At 39.1% G+C, this 20881-nt stretch overlaps 3 protein-coding genes across 4 annotated transcripts in view; 1 reads left to right on the top strand and 2 right to left on the bottom strand.

The window, feature by feature from the left end:
• Positions 1 to 1590, top strand: part of pcsk5a (proprotein convertase subtilisin/kexin type 5a) — a 30361-nt gene extending 28771 nt beyond the window's left edge. Inside the window, exon 37 of the mRNA XM_034896792.1 lies at positions 774 to 1590. Coding sequence (XP_034752683.1) covers positions 774 to 1216 — 443 coding nt within the window. The 3' untranslated portion in view covers positions 1217 to 1590. The remainder of the gene's footprint in view (positions 1 to 773) is intronic.
• Positions 1591 to 1713: 123 nt separating this feature from the next.
• Positions 1714 to 11362, bottom strand: prune2 (prune homolog 2 with BCH domain). Of its 2 annotated transcripts, none has more exons than XM_034896805.1 (11): positions 11108 to 11362; positions 9528 to 9594; positions 9191 to 9391; positions 8554 to 8730; positions 6375 to 6477; positions 4115 to 4246; positions 3875 to 3961; positions 3363 to 3461; positions 3228 to 3266; positions 2740 to 2790; positions 1714 to 2618 (listed from the first exon to the last, which is right to left on the bottom strand). In XM_034896805.1, the coding sequence occupies exons 2-11, from the start codon at positions 9580 to 9582 to the stop codon at positions 2588 to 2590; spliced, it is 975 nt and encodes a 324-aa protein (XP_034752696.1). In that variant the 5' UTR covers positions 9583 to 9594; positions 11108 to 11362; the 3' UTR covers positions 1714 to 2587. The 2 variants fall into 2 exon arrangements, with proteins under 2 accessions (XP_034752696.1, XP_034752695.1); XM_034896804.1 differs by having other exon boundaries at positions 1714 to 2621; positions 11108 to 11360.
• Positions 11363 to 13937: 2575 nt separating this feature from the next.
• On the bottom strand, positions 13938 to 19720 carry LOC117959580 (guanine nucleotide-binding protein subunit alpha-11-like). Its single transcript, XM_034896803.1, has 8 exons — positions 19629 to 19720; positions 18035 to 18246; positions 15982 to 16166; positions 15614 to 15768; positions 15217 to 15345; positions 14895 to 15024; positions 14645 to 14798; positions 13938 to 14340 (listed from the first exon to the last, which is right to left on the bottom strand). Exons 2-8 carry the CDS (start codon positions 18150 to 18152, stop codon positions 14150 to 14152), a joined length of 1062 nt encoding a protein of 353 aa, XP_034752694.1. The 5' UTR covers positions 18153 to 18246; positions 19629 to 19720; the 3' UTR covers positions 13938 to 14149.
• Positions 19721 to 20881: the final 1161 nt, after the last annotated feature.

Here is a 20881-nt window from a genome sequence, read left to right as displayed (position 1 = left end):
ACCAGCAAAAACTTTTCTACTTCCAGTAATGGTTTCAAAAGTATTTGCATACAATTATATCAATCTGACAAATAACAAATTATGATGAAATTAGTTATGGTGGTACTATGACAAAACATAAGTAGATATGCTTTGTAAATTGCAAAACTATTAAAGCAGTAACCCTACTTAAAAAAATATTTTCTCAATCAGCTTTTCATTTATTTTGAAAAGGGACAAGATTGTGTTTTTGTAGGACCTAATGCTCAAAGTAAAAACGTGGATTATTTCATATTAAGATTTCTCAAATGTTTTTCGTCTGTTCTCCTCTGACTGGTTTGAAGTGGGTGGGACTGGGTTGAAATAATGTGATGTCATGTACTTCTGTGCCCAATGTGTCAATAGTTGGGTTGACAGGCCACTGTAATCAAATCTGACCTACACAAAATAATACGTTTGTATTTTTAACTGATTGTTGCTTAACTTAGTCATGATTTTTTTACATGAGTAATGAATATTTATCTTTTAGGGACTTTAAAAACAAGTATCTGTAACAGAGACCTGATATTTTGGTGATGTCATATTTTCATTTTTAGTGCAATGAGTTGTGTTCCTTTTATTAATATTCAATTCTAGCATCCTTTTTAGGTATAATGTTAACTGGAAATAATATTGACTGCTTTTTTGTTTAAATCTGCATTGAGTCTGTAGATAAGACTCTCGGCTGGCAGTCTTTATGTGGCTCTGAGAAATGTTTTAATGTGTCTAGACTTCTTGTCTTTGTGGGTTTCTAGGAGAGTGCGTCCTGAGCAGCAACTTGGCCTTTAGGAATGAGGAAGCCAGAGGTAACCTGGCAATCTTCATTATCTCCTGCATCCTGTTGGTGCTGGGACTGGTGGCTGTCGTCTTCCTCATCAGGCACTCCCGCTCCAAGAGAGCGCCCCCAGACATCACGCCCCGCGGCTACGAGAAGCTGGGCTCCAGCAGCAGACTCGGCAGCTACAGCTCTGCGGCTTACAGAAGTCGTTCCAGCTCCTCTGGCGGTCGCTTCCAGGAGGCTCAATTGGTTGACATGACTGAAAGGCGCTCTGGGAGTAAGGAGGAGGAGGATGATGAAGATGATGACATTGTTTACATGGGCCAGGATGGCACCGTGTACAGGAAGTTTCGGTACGGACAGCTGGGCGAGAACGAAGATGAGTTGGAGTATGATGATGAAAGCTACACGTTCCGGTGAAGTATAAGAATTTCTCTAAAGAACATCTCTCTCTCTCTCTCTCTCTTCTGTGCATTTTATCTCCTCTTGCCCTGAGGGACAGACCCATTTATCCTTCACAGAGTAAGAGTTGAACCAATTGAGACATGAGAGGCTATTTATAATAAGGAGCATTTTACAACTGCTTTCCATTCACAAAATGTGCTTCACAAAAAATACATACTACACATACTTATGACTTTTTACATAATTACACTTGGTTTTCTGGACTTTGTTTGGAGTAAGAGGATTTCCTGCATACACATTTGTCATGGGCATTTACTAGTTTTGACAGTTTCATTAATCATTTGTTGTGGTGTGGATTAGCATTTTAAATTTGATTAATCACGCTTTTATGTTTTATGTATCCCGATTGAATTTCATGTGTTCTGGTTAAATAAAGTCCTGAAAAGACGCAGCGTAAGTCAACCAATACTTTCCTGCTAAATGTTGAATCAAAGTCTTTACAAATCAAGATGAAAAACAACATCCAGACTGCATTCCATTTTTATTGAATCAGTAGACGCTGATCCATAATTTCTTCAAACATCCTCAATACACCATAGAAGACTCATGGGTAAGAGGACAACCATTAGTATCTATGAAGGGACATGCACTGATGTACAAACCAAGGATATTGTGCTTCACAAAAATGCCATCCTTATTTCTCTGCGGTTTCTTCCTGATGATCCATGAGAGGCTGAAGAGAGGATTTCCAGTTTATGTATCTGATAAATTGATTGAAAAAGAACACATTGCAGAGCTAAAAAGACATGCTCTCTAATTGCACGGATAAGTTGGTGTTGAATTGCTTAAATGCAGTAGTTCATCTATGGCACAAGGGTTTTTTGGCCACACCATGTGCTTGTATTGTAGATTGCTGTCACATAAGTCCCTTTTTTATCTGAAATACTGAGTGTGTGACAAATAAAGGGGATATTATTGCTTTACGGCTTCTCATGCACACAACTACAACACAATAGACTCTACAAATAGATTTGCGCAGTGCACTGTCGTAATTGCATTTTCTACCCCTCCGTGAACGACAATGCTACTCTAGGTGCTGCCAAACATCACCCCTGACTATAGTTCTCTGGATTGCAGGTTTTAAAAAAAGAAAAAAGGTACAGGAGATGCTATGGCAGCCATAAAGTATGAGTACTAACTCTTGAGTGTTAACAGGAACTATTGCAAGTTGTTTTTTCATATTAAACTCCCGTGTCTAATTGACAAACACTAAGACACAAAAATACACACTAGCTTTACAAGCCTTTGACTTTGTTTTCCAGCTTCACCCGTACAATATGTGACTTCAGAACATTGAGATGACCCATCCATTTAGGATGTTTGGGTTTAAGAGCTGCTGGCACCGGCTACATCTGGTCTGCTGGGAAACGAAAGAAAAAAACAGCCATTAAAGACGGGTATGTTTATGTATGGGTGACAGACTGCTGACACAAGGCCATTTCTCTTCCATGTGTGAACTAAAACGTCTTAGGACTTACTCTGTTCTGCCTGCTGCTGCTGGCTCCGGTCCCAGCAGAAAACTATTCATTCTTGAATGAAAGAAACAAATAGTGTGGTCGTTAGAGCAGAATTTATTGTTGTACGGTGTTGTAATGCACTGGTATTTTGCAAATTTGAGGACACATGCAAATTATGATTCCATGTACAATTAATCAGCCAGAGATTAGAGAGGGAATTCTACAGTGCTGTTCCTACATTTATTTACAGGGTAATAGATCACTCTGAAATAAGGACTGGCTCATTTATTTTACTGTAATAAATAAGATGGAAGTGATGCATTTAGTATCTTTTCCCCTGTGTCCTTCCTGTAATTGCAACCATAGCCAAATCCAATTGGTCCTCATCCAGCAGAAGATCCCTGTGATATAAAGTGAGCCCATCTGATAAATGAGCGCTACAGCCAAGTATAAAACTGAGGTAGGGGCCTCTGCAGAGGGAAGTAAGAGGCATGAGAGTCAATGCTTACTTTGAGTTCTCCGCTGCTTCCTTCAGTTCCTTGTCAAGTCTAGAGGTGAGCGTTCAAATGACAAGATGAATATAAAATCATTTAATAAGACAACTCAGGCATAGTGGGGGTGGTGCAGCGTTTGGAGGGACTCACTTAATGATGCACTCTGGGATCTGGATACAATCCATGGGGATGAATTCCTGTAGTTCGTCCAAACTGTTCACATACTTAATCTTACTGCTGAACTTGGTGCTGAGACACACACACACACACACACACACACACACACACACACACACACAGAATGCAATTATAGTCTGTTTTTCTTTGTAAAAACAGACTAATGTAAAAAAAAACTTTACGGTAGGCCAATTAACATGTAAATCAGAGTACAGGTCTGATGCCATGCTAGTGTCTCGGTGAGGCTTTACCTGGCAACAGCAATGCTTTGAGCTAAATGCAAACGTCAGCATGCTAACATGGTCACAATTTACCATTTTAGCGTACTAATTTTTGCTAACTAGTACTTATTCCACATAAGCAAAATTGTTAAACATAATCATCTGGTAACCAATATTGCTTGTACAAATCTAATAGTTTGAGCTATTTCAGTGGTGGACTGAACTGACACTGCAATCCCTAAAAATAATAAGGATCATTTGTACCTGATGAAGGGCTTGGTGATGGCTAGAATGGTCCTAATAAACCATGACGGATGGAGAATAATGAAGGATTTCAAATTCTTCCTGAGTCTGAAGACAACACAATGAGTCACATGTTAGGTGTGTTAATGTCCATGTTGCATTTCACATTTATGCAGGGGAGATATAAATCATCACAAGTCACCCTACTGTTATCGCTCACAAAATCATTATCACATAATGGTATAAGTAAATGGAACAGACCTTCTGTCAATCATGTGATAGCATTTCTTCAGCCAACCAAGGCCAGGCATTCTTCTGTGGGGTGTGGCTCCATTCAGGTACACAATCATGTAGTCCTCTGCCACCATGAGCTCCAGTGTGCTGATCACATAACTGAAAGCACACAGAGACTTAAATGCTGGATGACCTTGCTTTCTAACAGAGAATTTGTTTTTTCTGGAATAAGAAAAGTATAATTGACCCAAAAATTGTACATTGTACTATCTACTCTCCACTTACCCTTTATGAGCCAAAATTCAACAAGATAGTGTAAAGTGCCATGCTAGCACTGTAAATTAGCATAGTGGTGCATTGAGCCTGAAAAATAGCCCATGGAAGGAACTTGTTTTGGTTGAACATGTGTACATTCAAAAGATGTTTTAGTTGTGCAAGAGAACTCTGATTGGACAAATAGTCTAGTTAGCTATCTAGATTTACCCTTGAGAGATCTGAGGAGCAGTTACCAAAGTCCTCATAAATCAAAGTTGTGGATATACCCTAATAGTTCTAGAAATATTTCAGTCTGGAGCAAAGTGGTGGATCACGCAATAGATTGACATTGCTATCCCTAGCACCAATCTACTGCATGCCTACAAATTTGAGAGGAAAAAAAAAAAAATTCCATTTCCATTGTTTAAATATGGTATTCGACTTTGGTAGTACAGTGACAATTTTTACAAATAGGGCAAAACCATTAGGAGTATATTATTGTAGTTCTTATACTGTAAATAAAATAATTAGCCAAAGCAAACATGACATAAAAACTATGCTGTTACAGTAATTCGTTACACTTTACTTGAAGGTATCTACATATGAGTGACATGACACTGTCATAAAGGTTTATGACGTAACACTGTTACACATACAGTAAGTGTCATTTGATTTTATCATGACAAGTTATGGTTAGGGTTCATGTGTCATGAATGTCGTGTTCATGACAGTGTCCTGTCACTCATATGTAGATACCTTCAAGTATTATCCAATCATTTATGCCCTCATGCCTTTTACAAAAACTATCCCGTTTGCCACAATGTGTCAGTCATGTATTCCAATCAGCAAAATTCCAGATACAAAAAAAAAAAAAGTCACTTAAGTCTTTAACATCACGTATGTCAAAAAGGCAAAATGCAGAACCATGTTGTGTTAGTCCAAGTATCTTTCATATAAAGTAACAGGAGACATATACCCTCTTGCTATGATCCTCTGATGTCACCTATGAGTAATTGGTACAAATGTTGCTTCATGGATGAGCTGTTTTGCTTTGACTTTCTTTTTTCCATCTCCTGCATCCACCTTAAAATCAGACTTCTACCTTTATTACACCCAATACTCTGAAACCAAATAAAACCAAGCTCTTTCTGATTTCTCTCCTCAATCCCCCTACCTACTCTACGTCTTCTCAGTCAGCAGGGACCTTTTGTCATCTCCCTTGAAAATGGTTGGCATTCTGACTCTCCTCCCCTTCAGATCCAATGTCATTCTCCAGCTTACTAATCAGCCCAGCTGATCCAGTCTGTTTCGTGCATCGTGACTATGTGATCATCTCCCACAGACATCAAGCTGCATACCATTCACGTTCCAGTTATAGTTAACTAACTACATTGCTAGGATTCAGACATCAAGCCATCTGGCATCAGAAAGTACAGACACTGCGGTTTACCCCCTTTCATTGCTATCCAAAACTCTCCGATATGCCAGCTTACCCAATATCTTTCAAAAAACAGCCTGTGGGATCCCAATCATGCTGTCCAAACATGAAATGCAACAGTGCCAGAACCACAGGAGAAGACATCAACATCGGAGGTCTACACAAACAAACAGTTTTTTCCTTGTGCAGAGGGACTTTGGTTGATTTAAAGAATTAAGTAGCATCCTTAACATGCTAAATACTATTTATAGGAAATAAAATGTATCTTTTGAGTGTGGTCTTTTTGTTGAAATTCAAAAAAAGGACGGCATCATATAAATAATAGAACCAGAGAGATGTCATTAATGGAGTCTTTAGCAATGCTATCAGCTCCGTGAGACTCACCATCACAGCTTAGCATGCAAAGATTTGCCAATTTACAATTATAACATTTTCAGCTGAGGGTGATGGAAGTGTCTTGGTCACTGTCATGGCTCTGTCCTCTGGGAACCATGAATGACTACAGCATTTCACTTAAATACAACAAACAGGTTTTAGCCATGCTAGCTGCATGGCTCTAGGTGTGTGTGTGTGTGTGTGTGTAAAAAAACTCACAGGAAAAGGTTCTCCATTATTTCATGGTAGTCCTCTCTGTCGCTGTCTGGCAGGAAACAGGCAGCAAACACTATGATGGCATTCGCACCGTTTCCATAGTAGCCTTGATAAAAACACATAAAAAAAGTTTACTTGACCTTGTTCCATTGTTGATGAGAGCTTAGCCTTAATTAGCATTGTTATAATTTGATTGTTCCCTTAATTTCCTCTTTTTTTGTTCAATTTATCTCCCAATGTGTCTTTTGTCTGATTGTCTATCTTTCCTGTTTCCTCTCACTACTTTTCAGATTAATGTAATTTCCTTCTATTCACCCACCCATTCATCACGAGATTTGGTGTCACTCAGACAGAGGCCCTTTTATCTAAATGACAGAGCTTGTGTTTTCAGTGACAGACGTCTCTGTTTCCAGAGGCTGTCTGTGTTTCACTTAAGCCCACAGCACAGTGGGAAGAAAATGCACTAACTGCTATGGTTAGGGATCAGATTTCCACCAATAATTGGAATATAGCTAAAGGCACAGGCTTACCAGAATGGCCCTGGGGTTTTTGAGGGCCCCACAGAGAGGAAAGAGAGAAATGGGGCCCCTGCCTGTGAAAGTAATATCGCATGACTCTGTGTCCAGCCTCAATTTAAGACCCAGGTCCCCCAGCAGTCTTAAGGAAGCTTCATAGATGGTAAATGACTAAAGGGGGGAAACTTAAGCTATAGAAGTACAGGTTGGGCGACCATGAGAAAAGCTTAAATGCTTGCTGGCAAAGACCCTGGAACTCTTCTATAGAGACATCACTATTCTTTTAATGGACGTTCCCTCATTCTGTGTTTTGTAGAGCTCAATCAATAAGTCGAAAAATGCCCAAAATGTTTTGGTTTTAGTTTCTACATTGACTTTTCTTCCTTGACATTTTATAGACTAATACATAGAGAAAGATTACAGACAGATTTTGATAATAACTATATATATATATATATATATATATATATATATATATATACTTAAACTATGGTCGTGGAGAGTGCTGTTTAACACATTACCCCACATCATTTTCATACCATTTAATGACACCTTATGTCGTGTCTTGAAGTAAATGCACGCCTTTCTCCACTTATTGTTTTCCCTTTAATTTGTCACTTGTCTATCCACACAAGAGTGTCGTTTGGGACAGCAGCAGTCACCCATCATCAAACATACAGGGTAATAATTGTCTATGTATAGGGCCACTTTGCCAATTTTCAAGTTGAATCTTAATTGTTGTAATGTAAAGAGGATGTGTAAAAAAATTCTGTTTGTGGAGAGTTCCCTACCTGATGGCCACTGAATAAAGAAATACTCATCTGGCTTCAATTACAATCAGTATTCCATCTTTTTTTTGGTTGGCCCACCTCCAAAATTATGATGAAGCATTTCCAAAATGAGACATCCTGCCATCTTGTTAGCTGAGAAGTGACAGTTGCCAGCTTGAAAACAATAGCTGATTGTAATACGGTAGACCAGGGAAGACTTTTTATTAATATGCTGTTACTTCTGTAATCAGATATTCAGGTCTGCTTCAACTGAAACAGAAAATGTTTACTGTGCTCAAACAATAAGGATCCCCATATTAAATCTGCTGAATAGATGCTGTCAGTTCAGTGACTTGTGATTAATTTAATGCAATTTAATGCATCACTCTATCAGATAGAGTAATAAAGGAGAGGTTGACTTTTTGTGGTTTCTTTCAACAACAACAATCTCAAGCCGATATGTTCAATGGAACCGTTTTTAGTAGCTGCAATTGAGATTGCTATTTCTAACCTCTTTTAATGTATAATGTGTACAAGTGTAACAATTTGTTCCACCTTTACTTCAAAGAGAATTGTCCTTGACTGCATGTGCTTGGACTGGAGAATAAGCCGTAAATAAAAACTGATTAAATCTTTTTTTAACCGAAAATGCAAAAGAGTAGGAGGTGAGCAGTGTCTCAGGTCTTTCTCTCAGGATGTGTAAAACCTCGGCAACCTTTAGACAATGTTTAGAGAGAGTTTAGTGAATAAGTCACATGTAATTCTAAAAAGTGAGGCGGACATGTTCCCCCCATGTACCCAATAGGTACGAAAGTATTGCAAGATGTAAACCATTACCATGCAGGTAGTTGAACATAACATCCATATTTACAAGGGTAAAATGGTTCTAATAGTCACCTCCATGGGAAATGACTCTCATGTAGGACTCAATGATCTTCATGTTGATGCGGTGCTCCTGCTCCCCAATGACGACCGTCCTCCATAGTTTGCCGTCCTGGCGCTCCTCTTCAGCGCTATATGTGGGGATTGGGTTGTAAGGCTCACTTGTTGCGCTCCTATTGGCTGCATTGGGGTCTGATATGAGAAAGGACCTATTACTGTGTGATAGGCACAGGTGTTACTAACATCATTAGGGATGTCTCAGTCAGCTATGACAGTCTGACATTTAACCAACATGCACAATACCGGGCACCTGAAACTAAAGTAGCTAAATGGATTTCAGCCATCGAAAATTGGATTATTCACACCCATCCTTTTCCTACTGTGACATGTCAAAATGTGAAAAGAGACAAATCCATAGTCAACCTTGGTGGTTTTGGAGAATTATAAAATGTAAAACTTATAAAGTTGCTGTGATAGAAAAAAAAAAAAAATCATGACAGCACAAACAAATGTCTTTTTGGGGAGTTGTACATACAAAATGAGACTAGCTAGAGTCTTTTTGGTTTTAAACTCTATACATAAACACGTTGGCGCATCTCGCCTCCTTCAGCATCATGATGATTCAAGGTGGTTTCTATTCTGAATGACCCACCTTCCCAGTCCATTTCATGGTCCGTGTAGTCAAGGTAATCCCCCTCATCGGGAGTGTCGAGGTCGTCAACGTTAATGTCGAGATCATCTGGCGTCTCCCCCAAGTCATCCTCGCTCTGGTCCAGTGACAGGCTGATTCGAGGGGCAGATAGCTTTTTTCTTTGGGTGGGACCTCCTTGCAGGGGTAGAGAGGTAGGAGGGACTACAGGAAAAAAGGTACATTAAAACAGTGATTCACTTGGCTCATGGCTGTGTTTTAGATATCAGAAATAATGTATTTACACTTCTTTTGAATGACAGTTTGCTTTGAATCGGAGAATTGGTTGACTCCTACTCACCGGGTCTGCCTTCGCCCCCGTCAGAGTTCATTTTATTCTCTGATGCCAGGTCCATCCCCAGGAGGACCTAAAAGATAATTACAGTTATTAAGTTGACTCTTAATATACAACAAACCTGGAGAGTATCCAGACTATTGTGCAATGCATCGTCTGGGATTCCTCTGATCTGAATCTTGATATGGTTTATTGAGTTGGGAAGGCCAGTTAATTAAAAAAGCAACTTGTGCCAAATTTTGAAAAGACCAGCAGTGGAACGTAACTAAGGAAATTTGAAACAGTACTGTACATATTTCTTTATACTTTTACACTATTTTTTGAAAGGAATTATTTTAATCACACAGTCATTGTTTAGTCACAAGTTACACAGTAAGATTTTACACATAAAACACATAAAATTATGATGCATTGTCTCAGCTGTAAAATAGTTACTTACTTCCACCTCGACCAGTAACCTCGACCAGTAACAACAGTATCAGTAATATTAATATATCAAAGTATAACAGCAATTTTCTGCAGTGAGTACATTGTGCTAATACCAGTCACATACTTTCTGCTTAAGTAACATTTTCAATGCATGACTTTTACTTATGTTTTTTAACTTTAGTATGTTTTTATTGAAGTATTTCTACTTTCACAGGATCTGAATAAGCCACCACTGAAAACTTTCTTAAATGGTGTTTGAACCGCAAAGTAGAAATAGACCATAAATCGGCCAATATTAGTTGGTAGATACTGTTATATAAGTTGAGGTAATTGAGAAATAGAGTCACCATAAATTGTAGTGTGTTGAATGATTACCATTGGCCAATATATCAGATATTTTACAAATGGATTTCCACAGTTATCAGAGAACAGGGCTACAAGAGTGGTAATGAGAGAAAAGAGGGGGAGGGATGATGGAAAGAAAGATTGAGGTTAAAGGTCAACTTCCACCATTAATAATCCTTCCATCCAACTGGAGGAGGGCGTGTGTTGCTGAGAGGTGGGAGGAGGGGAAAGAAACCTGGCATGTTACATCATGACAAGCTCATCCCCTCTCCTCGCAGTCTTTTTTAGTGCTGATTCAAACTGAATGAATGCACGCTCGCATGAGCACAGATTGGGCAGAGATGCAAATTCACAGTGAGTCACGTGTGCTCATTCGCATGAAGAAACAAACACAAAAAAACATCCTTGTTCCTCCTCGGGAGCTTCTGCCTGGAACAAGGAAGATGTGATTGTATTAACAGGGGCAATGGGAAAAAAAGCTGAATGGTGACTCCAATACAGCTGACATGCTGACGATTCTAAGGAACATGTACAGTATGTGCACACGCACTAACGCATACAAAGATTTAAAAAAAACACTGACATACACTCCTACATTTTAGAATAACAAAATCAGCATTAGCTGTTAAGTGCATCTTCCATGGAGAATGCTGAGCTGCTTTAGATCATCTTTCACAGCACAGGACCACAGTGCTGATGACAGCAGCCCCTCCCTCATTCTCGCTTCCTGTATGCTGGCTGTGAGGGGAGAAAAAAAAAATACAAAACATATCCCTCTTTTTATCTTCACGGAATAAAATCCATCTACTCACCACTGCTGGGGCTCGGGAATCTCTTGTCCTTTATCGTCTCAGAACATGGATGTACTTCCAAGTTCCCTGCCTATTTCCTTTTCTCCCAGCCTCTCGGTGGAGATGCTCAGCTTACAAAGAGCTCACAGCTTCCACCATTTTGTGGTCACATGATTTGGGCCACTACCAAATAAGGGAGATCACCTGCTATCACAGCTCTCAGCACAGCTGCAGCTTCAGGCAGTGCAACTGAATGGAGATATTGGAGGAGTTGTAATTGTGTGTGTGATTATTATCCTCATCTGGAGGGGGTTAACTGTGTATGTGTAGACACTGTTTTATTACGACCAGTGAGGAGTGTTGGGCTGTTATGAATGCCTCACAGTAGATTTATGAGCCTGACTGTGCAGCTACATACAATATTGTATTAGCCCTTAGGGTTAGTAAAAAAATGAAGCAATAATCAGAAACAAGAACATTTTAAGCTTCTCGTGCTGATAATATACACATGCTTTACCACATGCTGGTGAGAAAACAGAGACTGCAAGCAACTTTAAATGTGTCCTTGATATTCTGATAATATATAGATAAAACATTATCATTGACTCTAAACGTTATAAAATTATAGACTTCAGATTATTTACCATTAATAAACGTGACAGAGCAGTTTTTATAGCCTAGTTCTTAAACAGTACTATGCCTTAGTACACACAAGAAGCACCCATTAGCTGTTGCTTTCCACGTGTACACATATGCTGCTTTCCATTTAGCTCAGAAGTCGGAACTGGGAATGACATCACACCTGAGTTGACCGTGTTCCAGTCACAAGTTGGAAAAAGAGGGGTTGGGTAGGGGAAAACTTGCCAGGTTAGCAATACAAGTTAATTACAATGCATTATGTGTCATTTTGCGGATGACAGAAGTTATAATAAACAATATTCACACAGCCACTATCTTTGGTGCTTAAAGCAGCCTTGTTGGATTGTGACATGAGGGTAGCTGAGGTTCTCCAGACTTTTTAAGGACTGTAGTAGATCCAGCTTTAAGGCATTCCAGTTGACATTTCAAAATGGGAACTCAAAAATCCTGACTTGCTAGTTTAACTGGAACACACCAGCAAGCAAGCAATACTGACAGACTGATTCATGTTTTTGTTTTTTTTGCACTTATATTACCGATACAACGCTGCCATAGAACTCTGATTAGCCTACCGCACACATTTCAAATACCAGCCAACAGGCCGGGTTTATCCAATCATATGTGTCACAGTGTCTCACTCAACAGCCCCAATAACACCACCAGAGCTTACGTTATGCGCGGGCCAGACCTGCACCCCCTCCAAACACACTGACCAAGCAAGTACCATGCATTCCCGTAATTGGCAGAGGTAGTAGACGATAGAACTCCCAACTGTACAAAAATCGTTATAAAAAGACACTGTGCGTACGGGAGACTGTCGGCGCCACTGACAGTAACTAAACATTCTCTTCTTCCATGTGAAAACAGGCTTTGTTCTCTCCACAGGTCTGATCCCGCTGAAGGACTTACCACTATTCAATCCAACAGGAAGACAGAGGCCAGCCTGTCAGACCTGTGCACATTGTTCAGTACAAAGGTTGTTACCACAGCATGCCAATCAGTGTGAACACGCCTGGAGCTCCAGTAAATGGCAGGCATAAAAAAAATAAAAAAAAGCTTTTGGTTAATAAATACCATGCAGCTGCTGTCATATCATGAGACAGATCCAACTCTTTTTTTTCTTCCACATATTCAATAATGGCAACAAAACATTCTGTGCAAAGTGAGAAGGCAGAATCCAAGTAAACTTAAACACAAATTATACATTGTGTTAAAATACCACATTGTGCTCATTTTCAGGTTCATATTTGTATTTGGTGTTTCTACTAGAACAGTTTTAAATGCTTTAATGTTAAAAAAAAAACATTTTTCTTCTAGAGTTTGTCTGACTATCTCTGTATTCACGCTCTGAAAAGCTTTGTTTTAGAACCTGTCACTTTAAACCTGCAGTAATGAGAAAGCAAAAACATGCCAGGATTTGAAGCAGTTAGACCTCTATCCTGCAGCTCTCCCTTACCCCTCTCTGACACACAGGCTAAATTTTCGAAAGCCTAAAAAACGATCAAAGGAGGTGCAGAAGTCTTAATTTTACATCAGGATAACTCAAATTACAATTAACTGAAACATTATGTAATTTTGCCCAACAACGCAAAAACAAATGCCTACCACAGCTTTAAACACCCCCCCTCAGCAAAAAACGGCAGTCTGCTCTGATTGGTCAGCGTTTCCTGGGTCTTTCGATCTGCTCCCTTGTCTCTGTAGCAGCACATTCTACTTACAGTATATACAGTAAAGTTGTGACATCACGGCCGTACGGATGACTCGTTTAAAAAGGACAGTTTCTAAATACAGGCTGTGCGCATTTCTATAGATGAAGTGTCTTTGATTCTTTTACAGTATTTATATAGCACCTCGACCTGCTTTATAACCAAAAAGGACATGGAAATCTTACTTTTTACAATATCAGACCTTTAATATCTAGTGAAAACAAAGACATATTTTATAGGCTACATGTTTGTTGCACACAGAAAAACATTAGCATAAATACAAACTTAAGCATAGTTGGTCCTAGCACTGTATTCTTTACTTCCTCCTCACAGAGTTGTAAGGCAAGGTGTGTTGCATTCTTAATAGACTAGACTTACCATACCATTTACTATCCCCCTAACAGCAATGTTATACAAGGATCTTATCTGTAAAAGTCCAGTATAACAATTAACTGACATTGCAGTTGTTCATTTCGCTCCTGTTGCAATAGAAATAATGCCTTTTAACCATTTATATTAATAAATGGCACATACTACCTGTATTTTACATTGCAATGATAAATATCTCTTACCTGTCATTGCTGTCTGATTGCCTCCCTTTGATGTCTTTGAACAAGCTGCAACCGACAGCACAACAGATAAAATGTCCATAACAGTTACATGTCACTGTATAACCCGGCTCCTTAAGGTGAAGCCATCACTTTGTCCTACAACCTCCTTATTGGAGGTTGAACAGGTCAAAGTTCTCTTGGCGGATTGTATCTTCAACGGCTTTGAAGACAACCCGGATGTTCCCTGTGTCCGTGGCACAGGTGTAGTGTGAATAAAAGGATTTAGGATGGCCTCGGTGCTCGTCCATGTACATTTGTTTGATAAACTTTTTCACAGATTCAGCATCACACTTAGGCCCTGTGGAGGCAAAAGTAGCCAAAAATCAAGAACATGTACTCAAAACAACAAAATGCTGAAAAATGACCCATGTGACAGTTAAATGATTATATATTGCATCATTAGATTAATATTATTCATGCATTAGAAGTTTGACTACAACTCATTATTAGTTTCATTATGGATTAATCAATTGTTCTGTTAGTAAAAAATTCAGAAAATAGGGAGAAAACCTCAAGATTATTAAAAAAAGAAATTCAATTCGTTCTCAGCTATGAATGCTGTTTTCCCACAGAGCAGAACAAAAAGAGAACACATAATTTACCAGTAAAGGCCGGGAAGTAGGTTGCAAAATGTGAATGTGTGATTTTCTCCTCTAGCAAGTCCGTTTTGTTCAAAAAGAGGATGATGGAGGACTCCTGGAACCAAGAGTATGAGATGATGGTCTTGAACAAGGCAACGCTCTCTCGCAGGCGATTCTGAAAGAAGGCGGTGAGAAAAAACAACAACTAATGAATGACAACTACTGAGAGCAATTGCCACCCTAGTACAAGAAATCAATAATTAATACTTACATCTTGCTCATTCTCGTAAAGGACTTGATCATACTCGCTGAGGGCCGCTAGAAATATTATGGAAGTGACATTCTCAAAACAGTGGATCCATTTCCTCCTCTCTGAACGCTGACCGCCCACATCCACCATCCTACAGACAAGAAAATTGATTGAAATAAAACCCAAATTTCCCCACTGAAGTATTAAAGCTTCAGAGATATACATCTGGGATGCTGTTCTTTTTATGTGTTGTTTTAGTCAGAAAACCTGTCAAACATTCACTACATTTTTCAATTTCCCTTGTATTAGTGGTGTGGCAGATAATAAAAGTACAATACCCTACCTGAAGATAACTTTTGACAAGTCAAAGGGGTACTCTATGATGCCTGTGGTGGGGACCCTGACCCTCAAGATGTCCTGCAGGGTGGGGATGTATGACTGGGCTGAGATTCTGTCCAAGTCACTCAGGTAACTGAAAAGTTAACAATGTAGCCACATTTAATATGTTGACTGGATAAAAGGGATCATCATACAGAAATTTGCACTTCTATGCACATTGACAACTATGTTTTATCAGTATGACTTCACACTCTTAAACATTTGAGTAGATCAGTGCAAAAGGAAGCACTGGAAAAGCTTTGGTTCTCTGGAGGAGCCTTCGGTTTATGTGATTGATATACAATATATATATATATATATATATATATATATATATATATATATATATATATAAGTCTTACTATTTGGCAGAGTCCGATAACTGGAATTCCCTCCTGCGGTCGTAGCACCTTTGAACACCATGGTCATTCCACACTCGCATAATGGCGTCAACCTGCCAAGCCTCCAAAGTGGACACCTGGTCTGCCGCTATTTGGCTCAGCTTCTGTGCGTGACTCTGACAGACACAGACACGGGATTTGTCCAAATACAAACTTTCAATCTCTGAATGACCAATGAATAGACCATTAGAATTACAACAGAAACAGGTGGAGTTTGTCTGCTGTTGTAAAAGTGGGTTACAGAACATAGCCTACACTGAGCTTTATTGGCTGCTACATAAAAACAACCATTCTTTTTCTTTTTTTTAAAAACCTGCACAGTTTCTCACAATGTTCTGGTCATCGATGTAGTCAATCCGTAGAGTCGCCATGGCGTGGATCAGCGACTGGATGGCTGTGACGATGTTCTGAAACACGAGCCGAGTGAAACCTTTCCTGTCATCTTCACTGTAACCACTGCCATGGATGATCCTCATCTGTTTGATGAAAGTGCTCTTCCCACTTTCACCAGTCCCTAGGCAAATCAAAGCAATGCCAGAAATAGGACAACCACCAAAAAGTAATCTGAACATCAATCAGTCACAGCTAAACAGGACTTTGGCAACAAAACAACAAAAAGGCAGTATTCTTAAGAATGCAAGGCTTTTTCACAGGTTTCACAGTTGTTTCACAGGTTTTTATAGTTTTCCAAAGGTTCCATAGGTGTGTGTTATGCATACCTAAGTGGGTGAATATATACTTGGTTTCTTTAAGTGTATGCAATCTGCCAACTTTCATTTCTATAAAACATATAGATACAGAAATTCCAGCATAAAACTTACAACCTCCATTATCTTAGCCACAGTCATTCTGTAAGGTGTCCTTGGGTTCCATGAAAGGCACTTTATAAATAAAAAGTATATAAAAAAAATACCTTGTGTTTACTGTCCTTTTGCATGTATTTGCACTTACAAAAACAGCATAAAAACAGATAAAGAACAAATAATCTAATGATAAAAAACAGTTGACCAAAAGAAATTAAAATTCAGAGAAAAAGATACACAATATAAATGAATAAACAAGTTACACTAAAGGTTTGTGTTCGATTCGTGCAAGTCAATCAACAGCCATGTGGCCTTGAGTGAAAAAGCTTCCTGCAGTCTGGTTGTAAATTACTCTTGATAAGAATGTCAGTAAACCAGTAGACTGACCTTTACAGGACGATATTCCAAACTCAAGATGAAGTTTGAAGTAGCGCTGTCCTTTAAATAAAGTCCTTTATGTCCCATGCATTGTTGCCAACATACCGAACAGTGACACTTTTATAAGTGGGCTGTTTTGATAGTTGTGGGGGTAAAAACAGGCCTCGTGTCGATGCCATATATTTTACGCAACTGGTGTTTACGTACTATCATGGTTGTCAACATGTAGCTCTGCACTGCAGGTCACATTTATTCTCTTTTTTTGCTCTGCACTTTCGAAGTACGCTAGTTAGATATTTCATTTGCATATGCACATTGACAATTCAAATAAAATCAACAAAACAAGCTTGCATGTATTGTACTAACCTAACGCAAAGATGTCCTAACCAAGCAACAGCAGATAAAGCAGGACATATTTGAAGAACGCAAACAGTAAACTGTAACTACTTTAAAAACACAACATCTAAGCCTTACTATCTATGCATCCAGATGCCTTTGCATTTGCTGCGTTTGTCAGCTCACCCTCAGTCCACCACTTTGCACAGACAGAAATATTTCCAAACCTATTGGATGGATCATGTTCCCCAGAGGATGCAATTTTGTTTTTTTATGTGAAATAACAACAACAACAAAGACTAGACATATATAACAGGTTATCATGAAATTTCCAGAGGCATTCACGGTGCCAAGAGCATGATGCATGACGAGATTTGGTGATCCCCTGAATTTTCCTCTAGCGCCAACAAGAGGTTGAAATTCGTAGTTTTGAGTAAAATGTTTGAGCTCAGTGCTTCAGGTTTGTTATGTGCTACTTATGCAACTTGTAACTTATGATGTCAGTGCTCAATAAAACATAAAATAAAATGTTAACTCAAAGCAAAGTTGGCTACACAGTGTGGTCACAACTCAATAAAAAAAAACAATGTATGGTACTATTAAAAAATATAATGTATATTGGCCAATACCCAACATATTTTAAATCTTAAACAACAAAGACTAAAAAATAAAAGGAAAACAAACGGTATAACAGTTTAAAGTCACTTAGTCGACTTTCCACAGCTAAACAATAGCCTATTAACCAATTTATATAGGAATATTTTCAATGTCCATTTGAATTTTTAAGTGTCTCAGAAAGTGAGAAACATTTTCAGTCGCAGTGTACACGTGTGGAAGTTTATTAATAAACTATTGGGACACTCACCTAGAAGCAGCAACTTCAACTCCCGGCGGGACACTCTTTTATCACGACGAAGTTGTTTCTCTATTTCTTTGTGTATCTTGAGACTCTCCACTTTGTCAGCAGGCAGGCAGCAATCCATCGTTGTTCGAGTCGCTTGTAGTGAAACTGCGCTCCAGCTGACAAAGATTATTAGAATGAATGGGTAAAGATTGTTCTCTCGGACTTGTCCCGGTGTTATGTGCCTTCTGGTTTTTCCACCTACTGGTTTCCGAGGCTGTCCAGATGCCGTGTAAACCTCAACGGCTACCCACGTCGACAGATTCGCTACAAATTCATAAACATTTTACTGGCCTTTGCATGTCGCACCTCAATATAAAATGTACTGAACTAAACAGAATATCTGAGCATGACACTACAATAACATTGTACAGCGGGAAAGTTGTGTTTTAAAATAAATTACGATGATCTGTGTCGCCCTGGGTTCGAACCTTCTTCGGCTAAAAAATAACGGCATATGAGTACTGCACTATCCACTACACCATCGCATCGTTAACATGTTTTACTCAAAAATACTTTGCTTTCTCTCAGTATAACAAGAATTACAATTTAAAAGCGCAAACCGAAACAACTTGTTACCTTGATTTAGGCTTACAATTATAATTAAATTGTACACTATTATGTCATCTACGCATCCAGATATCAAGTAACGTTCTGACAAAAAAGCAAACACAATGAAGTAAGATTCCAATGTTTCTTTATTGTCAACGAGGTAGGCAAAACGGCAAAACAGAATCCATAGAAATGCAGGAATTTAGTTTGTAACGACAGAACCTGTCCTTTGCTGTATGCTTTCCCATTTATTTGAATAGGAACATAGCCCATTTGAAGCACTTTCATATAAGGACTTCTAATAGTTGTATCTGCAAAACATAGAAAGTCCTAAGACTAGATAAGTGGGCAGAGAAAAGCACCACTTACACAAAAGGGCTAATAAAGAATCCAAGAAACGTGTTGTAGCTGTTTGAGAGGCTCGAGATCCCTCGTCTCCAGCCCAGGGTAACCAGTTGTTTTAGACCGATTGTTTCTCAAACCGTGTGCTGCCTGGTGTAATTTATGACAAGTCCTTGCACATGGATATTGCAGAGATGTAGCAGGAGGTTATAGCGTACGATTTAATTATAATTGTAAGCCTAAATCAAGGTAACAAGTTGTTTCGGTTTGCGCTGTTAAATTGTAGGCCTAATTCCTGTTATACTGATTGAAAGCAAAGTCTTTTTGAGTAAAACATGTTAACGATGCGATGGTGTAGTGGATAGTGCAGTACTCATATGCCGTTTTTTTTTTGCCGAAAAAGGTTCGAACCCAGGGCGACACGGATCATCGTAATTTATTTTAAAACACAACTTTCCCGCTGTACAATGTTATTGTAGTGTCATGCTCAGATATTCTGTTTAGTTGAGTACATTTTATATTGAGGTGCGACATGCAAAGGCCAGTAAAATGTTTATGAAGTTGTAGCGAATCTGTCGACGTGGGTAGCCGTTGAGGTTTACACGGCATCTGGACAGCCTCGGAAACCAGTAGGTGGAAAAACCAGAAGGCACATAACACCGGGACAGGTGGCTTGGCGACTTTGATCAGTCATTCTTCCTCGTGCAGGATCCAGTTCAGGTGCATTCCACATTCCTAGGGAGGCAGGCGGTGGGCGGGCAGTGTGTGTGTGTGCGTGCGTGTGCGGGTGTATCTGCTCACAGGTCTATAGTCTCATGGACCGCTGAATTTGAAAACTCTTTACCCACAATGTAAAAGGGTAACTAGAGTTCAGGAAAGAAAACCTAATAGAGAACAGCCAGGTACAATATACCGACATCTCTGTTAATGCCTATATGTGTTTAATCTACACTAAAAAGCTAATGACACTATTCATGGACCAATACATACAAATGAAATTAAAGGGGTCATTTATTATTATACTAACATAACGTTGGTGAAGTCACATGAGTAATGAAAAAATAAAAAAGTGGTCAAAATTGAATCTAAAAAAGGCAAGATAGAACCTAATGACTTTAAATCCATATTATGGCTAAAGATAAAAACAAACGCTTGGTCCTACATTTCCCATCAGGCAAGTCTAGCGTCTTACATTTACACTGCCGGGTAATTGCAAACAGGCCTATCTTTCAAACTCTATTCTCCATATCGTAACAAGGGATTTATGTTAAATTTCAAGCCCAATCTGAGATTACACTGACGACCTCACCATCATACAAATGTTTATTCCTTGTGATGGGTAAACAGTAGGTTTATCACAAAGATTCTCCTTCATCCTGTAGTAGGCAAAGCAATTAAATTTGTTAAAGTGTCATCCAAAATAACCAATATCACCTCAAACAAAGTCAAAGCAAATACAAACACATCCTACGCATTAGACATTACAGCTGGAGAACATTACTAAAGTGCATCTGAGGCCCAGACTGCGCCTGAACACATCAAACAGAAAGCGCCTTCTTATGCTGTTGGTAGACAGACACAAACTGAGCTAGATGAAACACTGTCTGCAGACAGGTACTGAAGTCTACGTTCCTCAGGCATAGAAAACAAATCAGGACATTCTGCAGACAATTTAAGAAAAGCCCGGGTCTAAGATTGTGATTTATTGGACAATGTAAGAAAAAGTGCAATTAAAGGTCCCATGACATGCTGCTTTTGGATGCTTTAATATAGGCCTTAGTGGGCCCCTGATTCTGTATCTGAAGTCTCTTTCCCGAATTACAGCCACTAGAGCCAGTCCCACAATGAGCTTTCCTTAGTATGTGCCACTTCTGTCTGTAGCTATTAAAGAGGAAAGGGGGGGGGGGGGGGGGGGGG

The sequence above is a fragment of the Etheostoma cragini genome, chromosome 16, assembly GCF_013103735.1.
Source record: "Etheostoma cragini isolate CJK2018 chromosome 16, CSU_Ecrag_1.0, whole genome shotgun sequence".
NCBI classification, from domain to species: Eukaryota; Metazoa; Chordata; class Actinopteri; order Perciformes; family Percidae; genus Etheostoma; species Etheostoma cragini.
This window is presented reverse-complemented; position numbering and strand designations above follow the sequence as displayed.